The 25,438-nt window shown below is 38.7% G+C and overlaps 1 protein-coding gene across 2 annotated transcripts in view; it reads left to right on the top strand.

The window, feature by feature from the left end:
* NAA25 (N-alpha-acetyltransferase 25, NatB auxiliary subunit) overlaps positions 1–25,438 on the top strand; it is a 62,719-nt gene that overhangs the window by 21,658 nt on the left and 15,623 nt on the right. The window contains exons 8-17 of one of the 2 annotated variants that reach the window (XM_003420314.4): positions 180–291; positions 851–940; positions 2,194–2,363; positions 6,266–6,378; positions 13,552–13,759; positions 14,582–14,671; positions 18,703–18,883; positions 19,575–19,674; positions 24,677–24,828; positions 25,295–25,420. In XM_003420314.4, coding sequence (XP_003420362.1) covers positions 180–291; positions 851–940; positions 2,194–2,363; positions 6,266–6,378; positions 13,552–13,759; positions 14,582–14,671; positions 18,703–18,883; positions 19,575–19,674; positions 24,677–24,828; positions 25,295–25,420 — 1,342 coding nt within the window. The remainder of the gene's footprint in view (positions 1–179; positions 292–850; positions 941–2,193; positions 2,364–6,265; positions 6,379–13,551; positions 13,760–14,581; positions 14,672–18,702; positions 18,884–19,574; positions 19,675–24,676; positions 24,829–25,294; positions 25,421–25,438) is intronic. The other variant, XM_064272222.1, reaches the window with a different exon arrangement.

Below are 25,438 nucleotides of genomic sequence, written 5' to 3'. Positions count from 1 at the left end.
TATATTTTTTCTTTTCAGCAAAATAATCTTTAGTAAGATAGTAATTTGTATCTGAGAGTAGTCCCATTTTCTAAGAGACCTAATAAGAATATGAAACGTTTTCCTTGCGTTTGCACTTTATTCTGGTCTTTGAGCAGAAATGAAAGCAGTTTACCCACGTTTACCACTTTTAATTGTAGAGAAGCTGACCAGTGAGATTCAGAGTCGGGAGAATAAGTGCATGGCTATGTACAAGAAGCTGAGCAGGTGGCCAGAGTGCAATGCCCTTTCCCGGCGCCTCTTACTGAAAAAGTGAGTAGATGTTTCTTTTTGGACGATGAGACTGGAGTGGGGCTTTAAGAGCTCACTACTGATTATTTTGTGTAGTTCTAGATCTTTCGAGATTTCTGGGCATAAAGTATCCTTGTGTTTTGTCCTTGATGTTGGTTAAAGTTTTCGATGAGTACTCATTCATCTTTTGGTGAAGAAGTGTTAATTTGCTACCACAGTGCTGAATGTTAATTAGGTCCTCAGTTGAAAGTTGAAAATCATTAATTCATTAAATTCACCAGTAGCCTGAAAGAGAGAGGCTTTCCTCCTTTTCTACAACCCCCTGGCCCCATTTAGGAGTTTTCTCTTAAGAATATGACTGTTCCAGATGTGGTCATTTTATTGAAGGGAAGAGTGGTCTCTTGACAATGTTTATTTTGAAAATGCCTCTGGAGTGATGCCCTTTCAGGGCTGCAGAGGAAACCTGGCAGGAGGGCCCTCCTAATAAAGACTAGAACATAATTTAGAGAATAAGTTGAATATCATGGTTCCTAAGGCTTGGGTTTATTAATCCTTTGTGCATTACTCAATCTGTTTTTAGCTCAGATGACTGGCAGTTCTATCTGACTTATTTCGATTCTGTCTTTCGACTGATTGAAGAGGCCTGGACTCCTCCTGCTGAAGGTGAACAGTAAGTTGTCGTCTTTCCTGAATTACAAAGGCACTTTTTAGTATGTCATAGCTGTAGCCAAAGGACCTCATTGTGTGCCTCGTTGAATTATCTTTTTCTGTCTCAGCAATGTATCCCTTTCAAAGTAAGAGGTTCTTTTATTGTTTAGATTATAAAATAAAAATAGGTTCATTGTAAAAAAAATCTTAAATTGGTACAGAAATGTGTAGTACAGAAGGTGTTAGTCCCCAATCCTACCTCCCCAAAATAACTGTTGATAACAGTTTGGTGTCTTTTTCTCCAGATTTGTTTCTATCCATATACAAACATATTATAATAATTATTATTTTTTAACAAAAATAAGGTCATACTAGAAGTAATGGTTTACAATTTGATTTCCCCCCTTAAAATATATCTAGGACACCTTTCCTTTATGGTACGTATGTAGCTATTTCTTCTTAGTGGCTTAAGAGTACTCTGTTTTAGAGATAAAACGTAATTCATTTAACCTCTCCCTGTTGGTGGACACAGGGACACCTGGATTGTTGCTGATTGCTGTCTTCTTTCCTTTCTTTTTTGGCTATTATGGATAAAAAGCCATAAATTGGATCTGCTTTAAAAGTAAATACAGGATAAGAGTTAAGATATCAATTATGAGCTGATGCTTACTTGCTTCAGAATATTAACTAAGTCATCTCATTTTTTTCAGCCTTCATTCTTCAAGCAGTAAAAATGAAATTTACTTGTATTTTTGTCTTAGACAGTTTTTTTTTATTGTGGCAAAATATATGTAAGAAAACACTTGCCGTTTTGACAATTTTCACGTGTACATTTCGTTGACATTAATCATGTCCATGGCGTGTAACCATCACCACCATCTGTTTCCAAGTTTTTTCATCACCTTTAACAGAAACTCAGTGCCACCTAAACAGTAACTTACCCCCTCCTACCTGTCCCTGGTGACCACTAATAAGCTTTGGGCTCTGTGTATTTGTTTTAGACAATATTTTGTCTATACAAAACCATTCTTTTTTAAAGAAACAGGTGAAGGTGGTTAGTCACTCTGCAATAATAAAATGCCAAAATTGAAAAGAAATTTATTTTCTAGAATATACTCATAGTTCTCTTTTATTCCCATGTGTATTGCTTTATGATTATGAAAAAAAAATTTTAACCTTTTAATTTGTTTCTTAAAAAATTTTTTTTGATTTGACTTTAAGCTTTGGGAAAGACAGTAGAATCACAAAATACCTTTTTTACGTGTTTATACCCAGCTCGTTAGAAGGAGAAGTACATTATTCTGCAGAAGAAGCTGTGAAGTTTATAGAGGATCGGATAACAGAAGAATCTAAAAGTTCTCGCCATCTTCGAGGGCCGCATCTAGCTAAATTGGAGTTGATTAGGCGTTTACGACATCAAGGTTGTAATGATGAGTACAAACTGGGTAAGAAACAATGATGTTTGGGAACCCAGGAGAAGAGAACGGGATACCCTCAGTGCTTAAGTACAGTATTCGTTATCTGAGGCTGATAGTGACAGAGCCATGCTTGGGAAGCAACAATCCTCATACCCTGAGAATATTTCCTAACGAATGGGTCACTTATAAAATCAGTCCTTAGTCACGTATCGGACCGGGCTTGACATTAGCATCTCCCCCTTTTCTCTCAGTCTTTTCAGGCATTCTCTTGCTAACCTAACAATAAAGTCAAAGTCAATGTCAATAAAAGGTTCAGATTTTGTGAAACGGATGAAAGGTTTCTTGTAAATCTGCTCCAACCACTCACAAAGCCTTTGAGAAAGGAACATTTGGCGGTTAGGCCAGTTAACAGCTGCAGAGGAATTTACAAGGATAATGACGAGATGGGAGAAAAGAGCGATTTGGATAGGAAAGCACTGAGAGAGGTCCTCAGGAAAATTGATGAAGCCCTTAGGTGTTTTTATAAAATTTTTTTTTATGATCACGCTGTACAGGAAACGAAGGATGTCACACTGGCTAGTTGACAATCTTGTTGGAAAAATGACAAAATAAAACGGTAATTCTTTGGTCATACTAAGTAAGAATTAGTTTATAGCTGTAATTATTCCCTAACTTTTGTTAAATTTAAGGTAATAAACTTTATTAATTTTTCAGCTTTATTTTTTAACGTGAAGCCCAAAAGAAACCTTTTTTGGGAAACTAACAATTTTGGAGGTTTCGTCTCCATTAAAAGTTGATTGATTTTAAGAGGGTTGTTTTCGGGGACAAGTTTTCCTGCGATAACGAGTATCTATGTCCCTTTTCATCATTTAATAATAATCTTTGTAGCTTATTCTAAAGTTTACCGTGGATCTCTTTCAGTCTTTCCCTTTGTTGATCAGTCGTAGCTAAGTTTGAATTCCATGGTGACGTTTTTCTTTGGATAGCCAACAGTCTATGTTAGTTTCGGAATTGCAAATGAAAACTTTCATATGACCTTCAGCAAAATGTTGGTAAAATAAATTCCAAAGAGGTACCTTCTTTCCAAAGCTGGATAGACGGTTTGCATTGGCTTTATCACTTGCTGTACTTACCCCTGTCTTTCCCTTCCCACCACCACCACCACACATCTTGAAAATTTAAATTTGTCTATTCTCTACAGAAAAATAATTTTTTTAAAACCAGACCAGTAAGTAATTCTTAGCTTTTTTTGGATTGCAGAGTCCTGCAAGAATCTGATTAAAGCCAGAAAAATGTAAACAGGAACTGAGCCCTAAAATGTTTTGAGAGGCCAGGGTTAAAAATCCTTGCTGCTTAAATCTCAGGTCAATTTGAGAACATTTTCTTTTTTTTTTTTTAATTTGGGGAAAAATAAAATAAATGGGTAGCTTTCTACATATTCAGGTTTAAATTTTCCATAGCGAGTGACCTTGTTGTTGGAATTAGCTACAGGCCAATGGCTCTTGCTGTTTATTCTCTCTTCTGTTAGTGTGACTGAGTTAATAAACAATTCCTTTCATCTAATTAACATTGAATACTTGTTAAGTAGTTCATGAACAATTGTGGAGAGAAACGTGTTTGTTTAATATTTGCATATAAAAGCCCATCACTTTTTTTTTATGGTTTTTATTGTGCTTTAAGTGAAAGTTTACAAATCAAGTCAGTCTCTCACACAAAAACCCGTATACACCTTGTTACACACTCCCAATTACTCTCCCTCAAATGAGACAGCCCGCTCTCTCCCTCCGCTCTCTCTTTTCGTGTCCATTTTGCCAGCTTCTAACCCCCTCCACCCTCTCATCTCTCCTCCAGGCAGAGATGCCAACATAGTCTCAAGTGTCCACCTGATCCAAGAAGCTTACTCCTCACCAGCATCCCTCTCCAACCCATTGTCCAGTCCAATCCATGTCTGAAGAGTTGGCTTCGGGAATGGTTCCTGTCCTGGGCTAACAGAAGGTCTGGGGGCCATGACCGCCGGGGTCCTTCTAGTCTCAGTACAGTCTCAGTCAGACCATTAAGTCTGGTCTTCTGAGAATTTGGGGTCTGCATCCCACTGCTTTCCTGCTCCCTCAGGGGTTTCCTGTTGTGTTCCCTGTCAGGGCAGTCATCGGTTGTAGCCGGGCACCATCTAGTTCTTCTGGTCTCAGGATGATGTAGTCTCTGGTTCATGTGGCCCTTTCTGTCTCTTGGGCTCGTAATCACCTTGTGTCCTTGGTGTTCTTCATTCTCCTTTGATCCAGGTGGGTTGAGACCAACTGATGCATCTTAGATGGCTGCTTGGTAGCATTTAAGACCCTAGACACCACTCTCCAAAGTGGGATGCAGAATGTTTTCTTAATAGATTTTATTATGCCAGTTGACTTAGATGTCGCCTGAAACCATGGCCTCCCAAACCCCTGTCCCTGCTGTGCTGGCCTTCGAAGCATTCAGTTTATTCAGGAAACTTCTTTGCTTTTCGTTTAGTCCAGTTGTGCTGACCTCGCCTGTATTTTGTGTCGTCTTTCCCGTCACCTAAAGTAGTTCTTATCTGCTATCTAATTAGTGAGTACCCCTCTCCCACCCTCCCTCCCTCCCTTCCCGCCTCGTAACCATCAAAGAATATTTCTTCTCTGTTTAAACTATTTCTCGAGTTCTTATAATAGCAGTCTTATACAATATTTGTCCTTTTGCAACTGACTAATTTCACTCAGCATAATGCCTTCCAGATTCCTCCATTTTATGAAATGTCTCACAGATTCATCACTGTTCTTTATCGATGCGTAGTATTCCATTGTGTGAATATACCATAATTTATTTATCCATTCATCCGTCGATGGGCCCCTTGGTTGCTTCCATCTTTTTGCTATTGTAAACAGTGCTGCAGTAAACATGGGTGTGCATATATCTGTTCGTGTAAAGGCCCTTGTTTCTGTAGAATATATTCCAAGGAGTGGGATTGCTGGATTGTATGGTAGTTCTATTTCTAGCTTTTTAAGGAAGTGCCAAATTGATTTCCAAATTGGTTGTACCATTTGACCTTCCCACAAGCAGTGTGTAAGTGTTCCAATCTCTCCACAGCCTCTCCAACATTTATTATTTTGTGTTTTTTGGATTAATGCCAGCCTTGTTGGAGTGAGATGAAATCTCATCGTAGTTTTGATTTGCATTTTTTTTTTTTAATGGCTAATGATCGTGAGCATTTCCTAATGTATCTGTTAGCTACCTGAATGTCTTCTTTAGTGAAGTGTCTGCTTATATCTTTTGCCCATTTTCTAATTGGATTATTTGTCTTTTTGCAGTTGAATTTTTACAGTATCATGTAGATTTTAGAGATCAGGTGCTGATTGGAAATGTCATAGCTAAAAACTTTTTCCCAGTCTGTAGGGAGTCTTTTTACTCTTTTGGTGAAGTCTTTGGATGAGCATAGGTGTTTGATTTTTAGGAGCTCCCAGTTATCTGGTTTTTCTTCTGCATTTTTAGTAATGTTTTCTATACTGTTTATGCCATGTATTAGGGCTCCTAACATTGTCCCTATTTTTTCTTCCATGATCTTTATCATTTTAGATTTTATGTTTAGGTCTTTGATCCATTTTGAGCTCATTTTTGTGCATGGAGTGAGGTATGGGTCTTGTTTCATTTTTTTGCCACTTCTTTTTTCAATTGATTAAAGTATAATAATAAGTAAACTGAGTTGATGAGATTCATCTGCTTTTTCAGCTATTTGTTTATTTTTAAACGGGCGAGTGCTCTTCTGGCCCTCAGATCTCATTTATTGTCATTTCCATTCATTCTCATGCAAGCAAAATTTCAATTTTATTTAATTGAAATAAACATTTTCAAATATCTCACTTAAATTAGACATTTCTTCAGTTCCTTTAATCATCTTGTGATTTTTTTTCCCCCTCTTTTAGGTGATCCCGAAGAATTAATGTTTCAGTATTTTAAAAAGTTTGGGGATAAACCATGTTGTTTCACAGACCTCAAGGTGTTTGTTGACCTCTTGCCCGCTACACAGTGTACAAAGGTAAGTGCAGATCAGTACTCTGTTGGCGCCTGTACTTAGTGAAACTAGGGTTAATGTTTGCGTTTCCTTTCTGAAACATGTGCGACTGGTGAACGCGAGATGTCAAGATAGATGCTCTGTCAAGTCAAGTACTCTGGGTGCTATCAGATTGAAGGCACGATGTGCCAATATGAGAAATAATAAGACCCTGGCAGAAACTAAACTCTCTCTCTTTTTTTTTTTTTAACATTTTGAGATAGTTACAGATTTACATGCAGTTGTAAGAAGTAGTATAGACAGATCCTGTGTACCCTTCATCCATTTTGCCCAGTGGTAACATCCTATATGACTAATAACTATAGTACAACGTCAAAGTTAGGAAATTGGCACAGATGCAGTTCACTGGCCTTCGTCAGATTTCATCAGTTCTGCATGCATCCTTGTGTGTGTGGGTGTGTATATATAGTGTAGTATTTCGTGCACAGATTCACTTGAGCACGACCACAGTCAAGATACAGAACATTTCTGTCATAAGAATGCTTTGTGCTACCCTGTTATAGCCACAGCCACCTTTCTGTGCCTGCCCCCCTCCACAGTCACTAAACCTGGGGAACCACTAATATGTTTTCCATCTTTATAACTTTGCCAGTTCAAGAATGTTATATATAAATGGATTCGTATAATGTGTAACCTTTTGAGATTGGCTTTTTTAACGTGGCATAATTCCCTGGAGATTCATCAAAGTTGTGTGTATCAGTAGTTTATTCACTCGTATTCCTGAGTAGTAGTCCATGGTATGGAGGTACCATAGTTTCTGTAACCATTCATTCACCTGCTGAAGAACATCTGGGTTGTTTCCAGTTTGTGGCTTTCACAAGTAATGCTATTAGGAACATTTGTACAAGTTTTTGTGTGAATGTAAGTGTTCATTTCTCTGGGAAAAATGTCTTATGTTAATTGCTTAAGAAGCTGCCAAACTGTTCCCTAGAGTGGCTGTGCCATTTAACAGTCCCAACAGCAACGTATGAGTGACCTTGTTTCCTGCCTCCTCGCCAGCGTTTAGCGTTGTCACTGGTTTTTATTTTAGGCATTTTGATAGGCGTGTAGTGATATCTCATTGTGGTTTTAATTTACATTTATCTGATGGTTAATAATGTTGAACATCTTTTTATGTGCTTTTCCCCATCTGTTTATCCTCTTTATTGAAATGTCTTCTTATGCCTTTTGCCCATTTTCTAACTGAATTGTTTGCTTTTACTGCTGAGTTTTGAGAATTCTTCATGTATTCTCAATCAATATAAGTCCTTTTTCGGATACATCGTTTCAATTAATTTTCTCCTTGTCGGTTGTCTTTTCATATTCTTAATAGGGTCTTTGCAGAAAAAAGTTTTTCGTTTTAATGATGTGCTGAAAACTGCAAGGGTTAGTCACTATTTTGTGACTGCTGAAACAGTCTAAAAATCAAGTCTTAGAGTTTTTTTTAAGTAAGCTTTTTATTTTAGAATAATTTTAGATTTACAGAAAAGTTGTAAAGGTTGTACGGAGAGTTTCCATATATCCTTAGCCAAACTTTTCCCAAAGTTAATGTCTTAAATTAGCATGGTACATTCATGAAAACCAAGAAACTGACATTAGTACATTGCTACCAGTTAACCTCCGGAATTTATTTGCATTTCTCCATTAATTTTCTGTTACTGTTCCAAGGTCCAATCCAAAGTACCACATGGCATTTAGTTGCCTTGTGCTGGGAATTTTTTATGTGAATAAACAGCGTTACATATCAGAATTGAAACCGTATCTTTAGATTCCTCATCCACAACAACATGTACTGGGTCAGATCGCTCACCCATTGGTGGGAACTTTACACTGCGTTCCACATTAAAGGTTTACAGTGTTAGAAATTGTCAACTGGGAACCTAACTTGCGGTGTAAACTTTTACTGAAAACACAATAAAATATTATTGAGAAAAAAAGCTTACAGTGTTTAGCCCAGAATATCCCTGGTAATGGGCAGTTGGAGTACTTTGCCTGTCTGAAAGACACTGTGCCTCTGGTAGAGTAGAGCAAAACATAAAGAAATGGAGGCAAATATAAGGAGAGTTGGTGAATTTGGCCTGCTTTACTTATGTACAGTTTTGTAATTGGTGAAGGATGGAAGTCTGCCTGTCATACAAAGATGTGGTAACCCCATGTGGAATGAATGAGGTACAGTGGGGGCACAATGGGGATGACCAGCACATTTGTTTAGTGTCCCCATCTTCAGTCACCAGGGCCCTACTCTTCGGCAGACTTGAGCTTACACATCTAGGGCAGGTGTAGCAGTGTGTTCCTAAACTGGTAAGTAGCCAGCAGACTATATCGGGTCCTGAAAGGATATCACCATTCCTTTGGGTTAGTAGAGGGTTGGGATGATGGGCTTAGGGCTCAGGCTAAGCTTTAGAAGGTACCAGCTAAATTGTTAATGTTTACAAAGAGGGCTCAGGGCTGTGGGAGCAGGGTTGAAAGCAGATGAGAGAGAAATATTGGCATGACAGAGAGAGCCTTGGTCTGAAGGACAGAGTACTTCATGTTATTTGGAAAGCTGTCTTGTTGAAGAAGGATTAGAACAGGGGCCAGGAGGAAGTTGCTAAAGGGAGTTTGAAATTTGCTCAACGAGAAAAATATTTTTTTAGTAGTTAGAATTCTCCAAAAATTGTGTGTGAGTTGCATGTTATTTGAGGGATTGAAGCAGATTCTAGGTGACCAAGTAGGAGGGATTCATTCAGTAAGTGCTTGTTGAGCATACTATGTGCTAAGCACTGAGATGGGAGACAAATGATCATGTCCCACAATACTAACCATCTTGTAAGGTGAAGCACCAAATGAGGGGCTGCGTTAGAGGAACATCTAAGTTGCCTTCAACTGTGGTTCTAGGAAGGTTTCTTACCAGGGATCTAATACAGCTCTACAGTGATGGGTATGTTTGAACATCCTAGTTCATCGCATATGACCCCAAACTAAAAAAAAATCAAACCCATTGCCATCGAGTTGATTCTGACTCATAGCGACCCTATAGGACACAGTAGAACCGCCCCATAGGGTTTCCAAGGAGCGGCTGGTCATGTCAGCTGCTGACCTTTAGGTTAGCAGCTGAGCTCTTAACCACTCCACCACCAAGGCTCCCATATGACCCCAAATAGTAAGAATTTTCCTTTCAGAGGAACTGATATACTGGAATGACTAGCAGTGATAAGGTAGTCATTGTTCTCTGAGACAGAGGGTGAAAACCTGTTGCAGTGAGATTCATAGGCCCCATGTAAATTTTAATTGAGGGAGGTAATTTTGTTGTTAGAACCTTTTAACTGCAGGGTGACTGCAATAGCTAAAAATCCTGCCACTCAGCAGTATGTTTGTCAGAGGATTGCAAAATGTCCAAGTAAGGTTCAAACTGAAAACTGTTGACCTAGTTTTAGAAAGCCAGATCTTTCTAAAATGTGACTCGCCCCTAGGAGTGGGCCATTGAGTCCGGTTATCCTGAAGTGGCGTACCCAGCGTGATGTTTTAATCCTTCGTTTTCTTTGCTTTGGGGTTTTTAGCTAAGCAATAAAATGATTCTCATTTTCAAAGAAGCTTTTTGCCTAGCAGTAAACTGTACAGAGTAGAAAATGAAGGATTGTTTCATAACAAAACCTGCTTGGAAGAGTCTTATTTAGCATTCACTAAAAAAGGCATTAATAGTAAGCACAACTGTTACATAAAATGGCTTGCAAGAATGGAAGAGCTGGCAGTAGAAATTATGCAGGCATTTAATAAAAAACAAAAACCAGTGCAATAGTTTCTTTGGTACAGATACGGAATACGTATCAGATCACTTCTGAACATAATAATTAAAATTCATACAAATGTAGACAAATTGAAGCAAAATTGTTACAGATGTGAAATTGCATGATTGGGTTTTTTTTTTTTAGTTTCCTTTATTTCTGTCAAAAAATTTCATGTATATAAGTGAAAAAGCCAAATAGTGCTATAGGGCTTACACTGAAAAACAGCAGCGGCCCTGGGTTCCGGCTCTCCAGAGGCAAACCGCTTTCAACTCTTAACTGTTTTTTCTGTTGTTTACTTCCATATTTCTTAATTATTGCTTTATGTAGCTATTTGTTCACTGCAATTAATAGCCCTTATCTATCTTTTAATGCTAGAAGGTGATAATGTAGATATTTGTAACATCCTGCTTTGCCCCGTACACGCTTCCCCCATCTTCCCAGTGTGATTCAGCCATTATTCAGTATTTATAAATATATATATTTTTTTCCTTTTTTATTGAAAACACACACACCAAAACCCCTGCCAACACAACTTCCACATTTACAACTCAGTGACATTGATTACATTTTTCACGTTGTGCCACCGTTATCCCTGTCCTTATCCAAAATAGTCCACCACCATTAACGTAAAACTCAGTGTCTCCCAAACAAAAACTGCCCCCCCCATCTCTTCCTCCTGCTAACCGTTAATAGTCTTTGGTTCCCGTATATTTGCTTACTTCATATAAGTGACATCATACGGTATTTATCCCTTCAAGATTGACTTTTTTTTCTCTTGGCATGGTGTTTTCAAGGTTCATCCATGTTGAGGCATGCATCATAACTTCATTTCTCTTTATGGCAGTATTATATTTCTATAACTAAATATTATTCACAGCTAAGCCACTTAGGGAAACCCTGGTGGCATAGTGGTTAAGTACTATGGCTAGTAACCAAGAGGTCAGCAGTTCAAATCCACCAGGCGCTCCTTGGAAACTCAATGGGGCAGTTCTACTCTGTCCTTTAGGGTTACTGTGAGTCAGAATCAACTCGACGGCAGTGGGTAGAGTGGGTTGGGAGCCACTTAGCATCTGGAGATTACCTTTCTTACACAACTTTCTTTGTCTTTAATATTTTTTGTTTGTTTGATTAATCCCAAACACTCTGACAGAACCATAGAAGTTTAAAACTCCTCTTAGTGTGGTCTACAACTTGAGGTAATAGATCTGTTTCGGCTCCCAGGCCCCATCCCTTCCCCCTCCCCAGAAATACTTTCGTAGAGCCTGTTTCTGTCTTCTCTGTTTTGGGACTTCTACATTTAATTGATAGTGTTCGGGGCTCCAGGTTTTGGGGTAGGTTGGTGGGGGCAGTGGAGAGGCTGGGGCTGTCATCACTGACTATGCTCAGTTTCACTGTATCCTCTGTTTGCAGCTGTGCCTGCTCTTTCTGAGTCTACAGTGTCTGGTTCAGCTTCTAGAAGTAAACTCACAGACTTCAGCTGAGCTAAGGGATCATTCTGTGAGCTTGGGGTGGGGTCTGACTTCCTAGAATTTAGCTAAGGCTCTTATTTTCAGCCCCATCTGTACCTTAGCTTGCTTCTTATCAGTGCCATCTGCATTTGCATGATGGTAAAGTCAGCTATCTTGGCCCTGCCTAGTTCACTGCTTACACTTGCCCTTCTGCTTTTTATCTTTGGAAATTTTGTTAGTTTCTAAATTTTCTGTCATCTCTTCCCAACTTCTTGATCCTTGTGGCTTTATTCCTTCTTTTCATTCCTTGCTTTGTCATCTTAATGAGATTTTGAGAGAGAGTGAAAATAGGCATGTGTTTAATATGTAAATGAAACTGGTGTTTTCTGTTTTTGTTGTTAATAAATTTAAAGCTATAAAAACATTTCAAGGCAAAATGTTACCATTTGGGGACACTGGGATACACGGGATCTCTCTGTTATTTCTTACAACTACATGTGAATCTACGATTATCTCAAGATAAAAAGTTTAGTTAAAAAAATTCTAAGGCTTCTAACATGACATAACCACTCCTTTTAATGTATAACCTTTCCTTTAAGAATTTATTTGTATATTAATATACAAATATTAATTGTAGTATGTATTTTATTGGTAATCTGTTCTTTTCTATGGTCTTCAAAATGAAACATTTTTTTATTGTGGTAAAATATATATAACATAAAATTTGCCATTTTAACCATCTGTATGTGTATAGGAAACCCTGGTGTTGTAGTGGTTAAGTGCTGTGGCTAGCAACCAAAAGGTCGGCAATTTGAATCTACCAGGACTTCCTTGGAAACTCTATGGGGAAGTTCTACCCAGTCCTATAGGGTCGCTATAAGTCAGAAATGACTTGATGGCAGTGGCTTTTTTTTAAATATGTGTATAATTTAGTGGCATTAATTAGATTCACAGTGTTGTACAATCATCACCACCATTTCCAAAACCCTTTCATCGCCCCAAACAGAAACTCTATACCCAGTGCCTCCTCCCCTCAGCCCCTGGTAACTTCTGCTATCTCTATGATTTTGCCTGTTCTAGATATTTTATATAAGTTGAATCATACAGTATTTGTCTTTTTGTGTTCGGCTTATTTCACTCAGCATGTTTGTAAGGTTTGTTCATATCGTGTGAATCAGAACTTCACCTCTCTTGATGGTTGCATGGTATTTTATTGTGTGTATGTACACTTTTTTTAATCCATGCATCAGTTGATGGACACTTGGGTGGTTTTCACCTTTTGGTTATTGTGAATAATAGTGCTATGAACATTGGTATACAAGTATCTGCTTGAGTCCCTGTTTTCAAATCTTTGGGGCATAATTATACTTCTAAATTGCTACATTATATTATGTTAATGTGCTGTAGTTTAGGAAACATTCCCACAGTTTTTCTAATCTTTTGGTACCCATTGTACGTGACTTTGACAGAACACTTTTGACCAGCAATGAATGAGTCACTAGAGCTTTACCAGCATTGTGTGTTATCACTGATTTTTTTGTTTTTGCTATTTTGGTAGCTAGAACATGGCATACTAGAGGGATTTTAATTTATATTTCTTTTTTAGATTTCAGTAAAATGTTGTAATAGGATTAAGATCAGCCAGGAGTTGAAGTGATTATATTTAAGTCCACAATAGTAAATGAAGTTCCACATTGACACTACTGATTCAGTAACACGTGATGGATTCAGATATATTCAGAAAAGTATTTGCTAATGAATGATACAATAAATAACTACTTTGAACGTCTTAAATTTTCACCAGCAGTGAATGAGATCTGTATTTCTTCCTTGATATCTTTTTCTGGATCATTTCAATTTCTGTTAATTATGGCCACTGAAGACTAGTACTGGGAAGACTAGTTGTATTTTGAGACCTGTGCTCTTTTGTTTTCACTTTACAGTTCATCAATCAATTACTCGGAGTTGTTCCTTTGTCGACACCAACAGAGGATAAGCTGGCACTGCCTGCTGACATCAAAGCCCTACAGCGGCATTTGTGTGTGGTGCAGCTGACAAGGTTACTTGGCTTGTACCACACCATGGACAAAAGTCAGAAATTGAATGTGGTCAGAGAATTGATGCTAAGGTACCAGCATGGATTAGAATTTGGTGAGCAATCTTTCAAAATGTGCACTAGTTCCCTGACTCCCTGATCTGCTAAAGCTTGGAAGTCCGTTTTGTAAGCACACTCATAGCACCTTGTTATGGTGAGTTTGGCAAAGAGAATATTCAGTCAGGTGAGAAGACCATCCAAGTAATTGCATGTAAAACCTTCCTTAAGCTTGGAGTTTTAAATAATTATAATTGGTTTCCAGTTGGCCATATTCTTCCTTATCTGGTGAGCTTAATTTTTATTACGTTGAGGCTCATGAATTGCATAGGGTTTATGATAATAATTGTCAGATTTTCTCTATATAGGCCTTAATATATTTTTAATATATAGAATATGTAAGGGAACACATGAATATTGTAAATTGTGAGATGACTACTTAATTTAGAAGCAGGAGACCTTCAGATTCACCTGGCTGGTGCCACATATTTGTGATAGAAATATAAATTATCTCAATAGAAGATGTCAGTATTTCTCTATTCTAAAACTTTAGATAAAGTAAGGAGTATAATGTTAACTTAGTTGTTCATGGCCCTTGGCTTATTTTCTTTTCTTCAGCTAACTCCTTCTAAATCTTACTGCTTTCCCTTTTGGGACCTTGCACGTACCATCTCTGTTCTGGGACCTTTCTTCTGTCTCCAGCTGCGTGTGGTATCGCCTTCTTTTGCACCCTTTGATTTATAGCTCATATTTTTATTCTGGTACTTAGCTCATTCTTCTTTTCTTTTCTCTCTCCTGTCCCTTTCCTGCTCTAAAAACTCCTTCGGGGCAGTAATAGTTAAACAAATGTTAAAATGTGGATATGATTTTTTCCCCTGTAGGGAAATCCTGTTTGAAAACGGAATTGCAATTTTCAGACTATTACTGCCTCCTTGCTGTCCATGTGCTTATTGATATTTGGAGAGAAACAGGTAAGCAGCAGTGATTTCAGTTTAATGTCACGCCTTGTTTTTCTTGATTATAAGTACTGTATTTTTTCCTTAATTATGTCATCTAAGGATTTGATTTATGCTTTTAGGTCTTCTTCTTTTCTCCAGAGTGCCTCTAGAAGAATCCAAACCTCTAATTTTTCCTCCTTCCTGTAGTCAGGATAATCTTAAATTGATGATACCTGTTCTATTTTTAAATATTTCTGAATAGTGTGTAATGACTACACAAAAAGGTACTACAAAGTTAAAGTCCTTAAAATGTAGTGTATCACGGAAGAAAGGCATGGTGACCTGCTTCTGAAAGGTCACAGCCTTGAAAACCCTGTGGAGCACAGTTTTACTCTGACATACATGGGGTCACCATGAGTCAGGATGGATTCAATGGCACTGGGTATAGGTATACATATTCATAAAACATATGGCCTAGCTTAGAATATTATTAAATTAGTCTATAAACCCGATATTCTTTTAAATAGTGTGAAATAATGATATGTCATTAGGTATTTTAGGCTTCATAATTTATTTCAAAACTTAGAATTTCAAAAAGACTTTTATAAAAATGATCTATGCCACAGGAACCTGTTTTTCCATATATGCTTCCTCCAAAAATGCAATAAAATATTATTTAAAAAAAAAAAAAAAAAAGCAGTGTAACAGATTCAAAGTTAGATATGTAGCCCATGGAACAGAAAAGCACATTTTATCTACTTAAAAAAAAGTTTGCATAGAGTAAAATTCATTCTTTTTGGAATACAGTTCTGATTAGCCAGTTTAAGACAAAGGTATAAATGGTACATGGTAAAGAAGACATCCGAGTCATTGAGGAAGGAAAAGGAGATTGAGCAAATGTTGTTGGAATTGCCCTTTCTTTAGGTCCAACTCCTGGCGTTGTCTCTAATTAGCAGTTTTTAGGAAAAAATAACTTTAGGCACTTACTGTGTATTATTCACCAGAATAAACTACAGAAGAAAGACTGGGGAGATAGTGGTGAGCAAGACAGACATACCTCGTGGAACATTTCATGAAGCATTCAGTTTTGATCATGCTGTTGTCATACAGAGTCCTTACAGGTGCCCTGCTTTTCTGAGAATGGTTTACAGTGCCCTTTATACTCTGGTGTCTGCTTGCCTCTCCAGATTCTGATGTCTCATAGCCCTGCTGTCACTGCACAGCGTGTTGCCTCTCTTTGAGATAACTCTCTGACCCCTTTATTTTGTTTATCAAATTTGTTACCCAGATTTCAAAAACTGTGTCTCTGACAAGCCTGCCTTGACTTCACCCCCTCCCCGATTATGAGTTTTTTGCCCCTCTGAACCTCTGTAAGACATTGTGTCTAGCCATGTGGTAGTACTTGTTACGTTGTTTTGTACCAGGGTTGAGGATGAAGTCCTTGTTATCTGAACCCCTAGATTCATGAGGTTAGGGGCTGTAAAAGTCATCTGAAAACCACGAATGAACTGACTGCTTACTTGTTTAGTTTCTGGGCAAACACCCTTCCCCTTGTGTCCCTAGCATCCTTTCTGTCTCATAGCTGCCATGACTTTCTTAGTTTCTTATTTTTTGCACAAGATATCTGACCATGTCATAATAATAACAACTAGCATTTATTGATAGTCAGGCACTCTCGAAAGTGCTTTACACGAATTAAGTAATTTAAACCTCGTAACAATACTGTTATTGTCATAATTTTACAGATGAGGGAAATAGTAGGGCAGAGAGAGAGCAGATAGGTAAATTGTCTAAAATCACACAGTACAAATACCTGGGGAATCATTTGCAAAGTGAAATCGCAGATCTTGCATAGATGGCAGGGTTTCTTGTAGTCAACAAGAGTGATGTTGAGTCAGTGCCCCAATCATATGCAGAGTTACTGTTTAAGTTCGATTTGGCAGAAATAGAAGTCTATAGAAAATTGGTGAGGCTGTTGAAAGAGAATGATTTGAATGTGTAAAGATTCAGAAGAGGCCTTTGGGAAACTGATGATGCTCTCAAGTGTTTTTGCAAAAATTCATTTTTTAAAACACATATTTTATTGTGGTAAATGTATATATGTAATACATCGTTTGCCTTTTCAGCGTTCTTCGTGGCTAACTGTCCAATGGCGTTAGTTATGTGTATGCTATTTAGCCATTACCATTATTGGTTTCCACATTTTCCCATCACCCTCAACAGAAGCTCAGTGTTCCCTAAGCAGTGAGTCTTCCCTTTTCCCTTCCTTCCACCTGCCCCTGGTAACCAGTAATAAATTTCAGTTTCTATACATTTGGCTATTCTAGGTATTTCATGTATGTAGGATCATTTGATATTTGTCCTTTTGTGACAGATTTATCTCAGTCAGCATAATGTTTTCAAGGGTTATCCATGTTGTAGCATGTATCAGTGCTTCCTTTCTCTTTATGGCTGAGTAATATTTAATTATATTTATGTATCGCATTTTATTTATCCATGTCTCTGTTAACGGACATTTAGGCTGTATCCAGCTTTTGGCTATTGTGAATAGTGCTGCAGTGTACATTGGTGTACAAGTTTATGTTCCTTCTTTCAATTGAAAAGGGCATTTCTTTTTCATTATGCTGCAAAAATAAGGAGTGAAGGATGTTACTTTTTTCTGCGATACAGTTAGAATAATTATGAAAGACCTTATCAACCCTTGATACACTTTTGATTTGGTGAAGAATTTGCATAGAGTTTAATTATATCCTAAATTTTCCAAAATCAAATAAATATCTTAATCATCTTTGACTTAATAGTTCAGAATGAGGTGTAAATTAAGCCAATCTTTTGCTGTTTACTTTGAAAATTTTTATTCCCATTTTAAAGAGATCTACTTTAACAAGTTTTTTTTTTCCCTCCTCTGATAACACGTATCTTTGAGTAACCAGGACTTCCTATAATTATCCATAATTGTCCATCTTTCTCTTCTACTCAGCTTTGAGCTTTTTGAGGCCAGGAACCCCAGGTCTCATGTCTAGTGATCTGCTGGGGCATCAGTAAATGAGTGTTGAATTAAATAAAATTATGATTGTGAAGATGGGAAAACACTTAAAAGTGAAAGAGCAGAATACAAAATTATATGCATGCTATGATTACTGCTATGCGAAAGTAATTATAGTTGAAAGGAAATCCATCTAAGTAATAATGGTAGTTTGGGTCATTTGCATAGTCTGGGTGGGATTATAAGTGATATTTATCTAAAGCCTCAATTATTTGTATGTCCTATGTCCTTGCTTTGGGGGGAAAAAAAGCCTATAGGATATAATTTTAAAAGCCCATTGCATGGAGTTTCTATTTTAGCTATTTTTCTGACTGTAAAAGTAGCATGTAGAAATTTTAGAAAGCAGTTTATTGACAGTCTCAGCTTTCCAGACTCTGAAAAGACACCTAACATTTTTTAATATTCTCATCTTTTTCTCTGTGCATATTTTATAGAATTGAGATCAACTCTTTATACTACTTTACACTTTTCTGTGTGTGTGTGAGTGTGAATTTGGTAAACAAAAGAAGTATCATTTTAGTTTGTCTAATTATTAATGAGCAATTTTTTTCAAATATCTTCTTTGACATCCTGTTAATAGAGTTACATATGGAAGAAAAATGATATCTAGAGAGAACATCTGTCTGGAGTCTAGTAGAGAAATTTTTAGTGGAAAGGTTGGTGGACCCCACTTCTTCAAAGTTCATCACTTCCCAGAATTTGGGACTTAGTGAGATTCCGTAACTTCACTCCAAGACCTGGGCAACCTACAGCTTGCATCGTTTTTACAGAGGGCATGTTTAAGAGCTGAGGTGAACATTGAAGCACTGCCTGTTTAGGAAAATTCCCTCATTTGGTTACAGGTGTGTACCAAAAATTTGTGCTTCGCCCTCTAATCTCATTCTTAGAATAGTTCGAGGAGGTAATGATGTCAGTAAGTTTTAGCTTTTGCTGTTGTCGTTGTAAACGCAGGAAAACATAGCCTGCTGTCATTTGGCTGTGAAGGTGTGTGGGTAATGCTTTTCTGTTTTGGTTCTAGGTGATGAGAACGCTGTGTGGCAGGCCCTGACTTTGCTGGAGGAGGGATTAACCCATAGCCCTTCCAATGCCCAATTCAAATTGCTGCTTGTTCGAATCTACTGTATGCTGGGTGCATTTGAACCGGTGGTGGATCTTTACTCCAGCCTTGATGCTAAGCACATACAGCATGACACCATTGGGTTGGTAGTATATACTCTGAATAATGAGCAGCCAGCTACGCCAGTGTGGGGGTCCTCACACAGAGCCCTGACTTTCAGATCTTAGTAGTGAAATTGTTCCTAGCATTAATCTTTTTAGATTACATAATCACCTATTATGACCCATTGCAAAACAAAAAAGGGTTTGTCTCCTAACATTTTGTGGGAATTTTTTAATCTTTACAATTAAGAAGTGGTAAGAAAATTTCACCCAGAAACAGGAAACGCTTTATATTCTGAACCCTTGAAGTCTTGTGCCTTGCACTTGAGGATGACACATGTATTTTATTTTGTTGACCTCAGAGATCCCTTTAAATTTATATTTTAATTTACTGTTTGTGATGAATTAAGGGCATTTTTTTCTATCCCCTGTAGTGATGTTTCAGGAGGACAACATTATATTCTCTTACAGTTTATGTTCCGTCAACCATCAGAATGTGAGAAAAGGATGGCATAGAACTTCAGGTCTCGCACAGAGCTGGGCTAACCTTGTGCACGTGTTCGCTCTCTCTTTTTTCTTTAATTAATTTGATTCTGTGGATTAGATCGTTTCTATCGCAGGGTATTTTTCCTTTTGCTGAGTTATTTCTTTGCCATAGTAATTTGAAGTGTAGTATTTGCTGCTAGAGACGGGTAAGTGTAACATGTTTTTTTTTCTTTCCTTCCCACCTAGTTATCTGTTGACCCGATACGCCGAGTCCTTAGGTCAGTACGCTGCTGCATCCCAATCCTGTAACTTCGCACTCAGGTTTTTCCACTCCAACCAGAAAGATGTAAGTGATGTTAAAAAAAAAAAAAAAAAAGTATGGTCTTGCCTGCTCAGTGCACGTTATTCAGAAAGCAGCTTACCTCATGCCACAGGTGCACGTGTTGAGGTACCCTGTGCTGAACTTGCAGGTGCCCCTAGGCCATAGGTAGAGGTAAAGAGTTAGTCATTGTGTTAGAATCTTAGTTTGTTTGATGTCGAATGGGCAATGTGTATATTTTTACAATAATAAATAAACATACATATATATTTGTTATAAGGGAGCAGGAAAAAAAATGGATATGTTTAATAGAATCCTTGGAGAGTTGTATTTACAACTGGGTATTAACAGAATAGGAAGTGTTATGCCTCTTAGATCTGTCTTTTGATCTCTGAGAGATTCTTTCCAAGAGTATAAGAAATAGCCCCTGAGAGTTTGTACTTGGGATCCCATGTAAGACTGCCGTAGCAGCTGTACCTCGTTACTTTTATTTCTGAAATTTATAAGCACTGGACTGTGCTCTTGGCATAAGGAGCCCTGGTGGTACAGTGGTTAAAGTGCTAAGCTGCTGATCAAAAGGTTGGTGGTTCAAACCCGTCAGCCACTCAGCAGGAGAAATATGTGGCAGTCTTCTCCGTGAAGATTTACAGCCTTGGAAACCCAGTGGGGCAGTTCTGCACTGTCCTGTAGGGTTGCTATGAGTTGGAACCGACTCATTGGCAATGGATTTAGTGCTGTTTGCCAACAGTGAGCGCACTTATATTTTCTAAATATTATAAAATTGAACAATTGGAGGACATTTCAAGATATTTCGGTAATTAAATAGTATGTTTTTAGAAGCAACAACAAACAAGACAGAGCTTCTCTGTGCTGTAATAAAGGATGGGGTTTGCGCCATATTTTTCACTGCAAGCAGACTTGGTTGGACTCCACTCGTCAGTTAAGCAGAGGCTTTTGTGGGAAAAACCGTTTGGTCTCTACCAGCTGTGGATACCAACTACCTGAGCACCTATGTGGAGAGAAGGAGCATCTCTAGGGTGGCCACTCTGCCTGTTTTGTTCTCACGTACTTCTAAGATTCATCCCCTGGAATTTGGGCCATGCTACATATCTGCTCGTAGCTTCCCGTTCTTGGCAATGAAGCTAGCTTCGGGGTCCTTCTTGGCAAATACTCATGAGAATTAACAAACAAACAAAAAACCCGTTTGTAATATGACAGCTGTGGCTGATCTACCTTCGTACTGACTCTTTACAGAGTATTAAACAGAGGCAGGGAAGAAACATTTCTGAACAGTGGAATATATATACAGGTCTCAGCTCGTGTTAACAATATGTTGGTCTCAGCTCACGTTAACAAGCTTTAGGGCATGGTCTAGAGGGCTGGAGTAGCAAAGGATCACTCTGAGCCGGTGGTCTTGTGCCCCCCATGGTTAGTATTCATGAGAGCCTTCCTTTTGTGCCACAGCTCCTGGTCAGGGGGAAAGGGAAGTTGGCATTAGCATCCGGGCACATTACTCGGAAGTACTAGCCTGGCTTCAAGGTCAGAAGGGCATCTCTTGGACATGGTGGTTCTAGAATCACCTAGCAGGAGCGGGCAGTTTGATTATGTATCTGAGAGTTTTCACTGTGCATTCTGGTATCTGTGGTTGCCCTCCCCTGTTCTCTTACACTAGGAGAATTAGTTTTCACCAACTGAAAAAAGAAGCCCAAAAGAAAAGTGCTCCTCAAATCTCATCACTCTGGCTTTTGTTTCTGTAGTAAGGAATGGTTTAATGGAGGATTTGCTTTACTGAAGAGTCCTTTTCCAAGTTTTGTTCTTCAAATAGCGTTGAGGTAGTGGGGGATAAATGTGGGGTTAATTCCAGCCTGTTGGCTGGTATTACTCCAGATTTCAATCATCCAGTGGGTCTAGAAGAGCAGTATTGTTCATGAAGACTTGGATTTCCAGGAGCGATCTGCGAGGGCATATTGTCCTCAGTGGCTTTCCGTGTCTTTGTGGTTTTGCTGATGTGTGTGGTGGGAGTGACTAATTTATCTGAATGTGTGATCTGATGCTGCACTTGGTAACATTTTAGCATTTTATTATTCTAAGACTAGGACTCTGCTTGAAATTTATTTTTATTACTGGTAGCTAAGAAGATAGAACTTATTTAATTATATTAAGGTAGATAATCTTGGGAGACTCTGGGAGCAAAAGCAAAACAAAATCAAGCAAGAAAAAGTACCCCTTGGCCTCAGTGCCACAATAGGCCAAGTAGAGACTATGGTGTGAACTATTTCCTGAAGGAACTGAGGCTAAGAAAGATCACAATTAACGTGCTGTATGCTTTAATGAAATCTTGGTGGTGTAGTGGTTAGGAGCCACGGCTGCTAACCAAAAGGTCAGCAGTTTGAATCTACCAGGTGCTCCTTGGAAACCCTGTGGGGGTAGTTCTACTTGTCCCATAGGGTCGCTGCTCATAGTTTAGGAGCCCTAGTGGCACAGTGGCTAAGAGCTATGGCTGCTAACCAAAAGGTTGGCAGTTTGAATCTACCAGCTGCTCTTTGGAAACCCTATGGGACAGTTCTACCCTGTCCTGTAGGGTCGCTGTGAGTCAGAATCGACTCAACAGCAGTGGGTTTGATTTTGGTTTTTTGCTCATAGTATTAGAAATAACTCTCTGGAAAGCCAACATGTTTTATTCTTTGTGGTTTTCGAGATCCCCAGATACTTTTTTCTAGGGTGAGATGTATTTTGTTTTCAGGTGGCTCTTTCAAAGAACACTTTTAATCCTTGCAGGGAAAAATCTGGTATTCTGCTTTGTAAGGCTTTGTGCTGTGAGACTGAAAGTTCTGTTTGAAAGGTCTACACAGGGGCTCCTTTCTGGAGAGGTCATTGTCTGCTGTCGCCTTACTTTGGAATAGATTTTTTACAGTAGGAGAATTAGAGCTGGATTTCTACAGCTCCAAAGGTTGTTTATATGTTTTTACTGTTCTCCCCTCTTTAAAGTCTGTTTTAGGTATCCATGAGAATTATTATTCCGGGGTTCAATGTCCATGTATTCTGCTAATTTTTACAGTGACCAGGGTTCATTTCAGGAATCTCCGCGGGTTGTAAATCACCTCATTGGTGCATAAACGAGTAGAAATAGGTACGGACAATATACTCTGATATTCAGAAGTCTTAAAGTGCCTGTGACTTCCAGTGTTGCCTGCAGTTCCATTGGGGGTAGTGGCTTCAAATAGTTCATACTTCACAGCCATTGTCCTAGAGGTTGCTTCCCAGGCCCTTGTCTAATGGACAGTGGCACTTTACTGCAGCATTAAAGGAGGACTGAATTAAAAAAGACAAGCTAGAGAACCAAAGTTACCTTCTTAGTTTGTTAAAGGACTATATTCCTTCTTTGTTGCCCCTTATTTTTCTTTTAAAAGCTATTGTCTTTTTTTCTAACTTGGTATTCCCGGGACTATTCTGAAATGTAGGCTGCCTCTGTACTGGGGAAGGCTTGGTTCTCTCCCTGAATCCTAGCATATTTTGGAGCTGTAATTTATAAATTTGACTGGAATCACTTGAGCCATTTGTTCATCCTGATTCATTGCTGAATGATACGTCCCTCACCAGCAGGTTTTTTCAAGCTGTAAGTTCCTATTGCAAAGGCTGATAGCAAACCTTGCTGTGTTTCCCGAGCTATGGGGCCACTGGATAGGCATATGTGTTTAGAATATCCTGGCCTCTTCCTGACAGGGCGTATCACTGTCCTTTACTCAAGCTAGAAGGTACACTCGAGCTTTTTCAGATAGTCCTTCTTTAACCCTGCAGGATCACAAGTAATCTTTTTAATTTTCTTGTGTCCGTCCGTCTTTAATTTCTCCAGATACTGCAGGCAAACAGCTCGCCGAGGTGTCCCGTGGGGGTTTAAAAGCCGCATCGAGTGCAGTTGAATTAGCGCCCGTGGCGCAATCCCGCGGCCTGAAATGAACCCTGCGAGGCTGTGTATCAGAGGGTATGTTGTTGACTATTGGCCTATTTTCCTACTGGGCAAGTTATTTGGACATAATGGAGATGGGGGCAGAGCTGACTGAGGCTGTGCAAAAAGACTGGCTTTTCTAAAGAGAATCATTGTTTGGGGCAGACATCAGCTTTGAGCTTAACACTTTCCTTGGCCCAAAGGGTTGACCTCCTGTCTTCTGGTCCTGATGGCATAGGCCCACACCCATGAAATGTTCTTCCCTGAGAAGTTCTTCTCTTGTGCCAGAGTTTCTGTTTAGATTTCTTTATCTTGCCTCTGTTCTCCATTTCACCCGCATATATATGTTAATTTGAAGTTAAGCACATGCTGTGAGTGCTCCTTCACGTGTTCATGGGAATTTTCAGCAGAGGTCTTAATGTAGTTTAGATGGACAAGAAGCCTGGTTCTTGAAGTCTTTCTGTCCTCAAAGTGGATCACGACATGCGTTTCTGTAGGTCTTTTGTTTGTTGTCTTATTTCTGTCCTAATGTAGTGTACTTATGCCCTTTGTTTGTGATGCATATTCAAAAATAAAGAAAACCAAGGCGCAGCCCATCTTTTTCTGGAAGAGAGTGGTTTTTATTGTGGGTGGGAGTGGGGTGGTGGTTATATTACTCTGGTATTTTTAGAATCTTTGTTTAAAGCATTGATTATCTCAGATGCAGAAAAACATGAAGTAATGTCCCTTCCAAAATGGCACTAACCAAATTTTGATTGTCGTGGCATAACAAAACCTCCAGTCCTGTTGAATTGAAAGACATGACTGCCAAGAGAAGGCAGTAGCAGCAGCTGGGTGTTATCATCAGTAATATTAGTAAGGAAGAAACCTAAAGGGAAGTTTGACTTGGATGTAGAAAGAAAGAAAAATAACATTTTTAAAGGCTGATATTCTGCTTGGTGACCAAGACTTTTTTAAAGATTAGATTCAAAATCTTTTACTTAGCCTTGATTTTTTTGTTTTATTTGTCTTGGCTGGCAAGGTTTGCTTACATTGCATGACCTGTGAAAATATTTATACCAAGGTGATGTCTTTCCTTCCCAGACCTCAGAATATATTATTCAAGCTTACAAATATGGTGCATTTGAGAAGATCCCAGAGTTTATCGCTTTCAGGAACAGGCTGAATAATTCTCTTCATTTTGCACAAGTTCGTACTGAACGGATGCTATTAGACCTTCTACTTGAAGCAAATATGTAAGTATTACAAGTATGTAAGTAGAGCTAAAAAGGAACTAAAGAATTAGATGCTGAGAGCCACCAGTGGGCCTGTGAGTGTCATTAGCAAGATAAAGAAAAAGAGGAAACAAAAAAAAAAGAGAGAGAGAAAGAGGGAAGAGAGCAAGGGAGGAAAGGGGAGAGAGCTGGGTTCCATGTGGGGACCCCCCTAGGCTGTAGTTACTCCTGGTCCCTGCTGAGCTGACAGGGCTTTCCGGAGGTCCGGCTGGTCCACTTTACCTGGGTGGGCGGGGCTGCAACATTACCTGTGACTGGTTCTGGTTCACTTTACACAAGCTCTTACTTCTGCCTGATAGCAAACCCTTCCTTCTTCCATGCCTTCCTCTCTCCCTTCCTCTTTCTAGTAATATAAAGTCTTGGCCAATATGTTTCCATGACTGTTTTACTATTGAAATAATGCAGAGATAAAATTTCTATATCACAGATCAACCAGCTTAGCAGAAAGTATAAAGTCAATGAATCTTAGGCCAGAAGAAGATGACATTCCATGGGAAGACTTGCGAGACAACAGAGACTTAAATGTTTTCTTCAGCTGGGATCCAAAAGACAGGTAGCTGGAATTTAACCC

Source organism: Loxodonta africana, chromosome 19 (assembly GCF_030014295.1).
Source record: "Loxodonta africana isolate mLoxAfr1 chromosome 19, mLoxAfr1.hap2, whole genome shotgun sequence".
Taxonomy (NCBI): Eukaryota; Metazoa; Chordata; class Mammalia; order Proboscidea; family Elephantidae; genus Loxodonta; species Loxodonta africana.
Note: the sequence above shows the minus strand (reverse complement) of the source record. Positions and strands in the feature narration are given on the sequence as shown.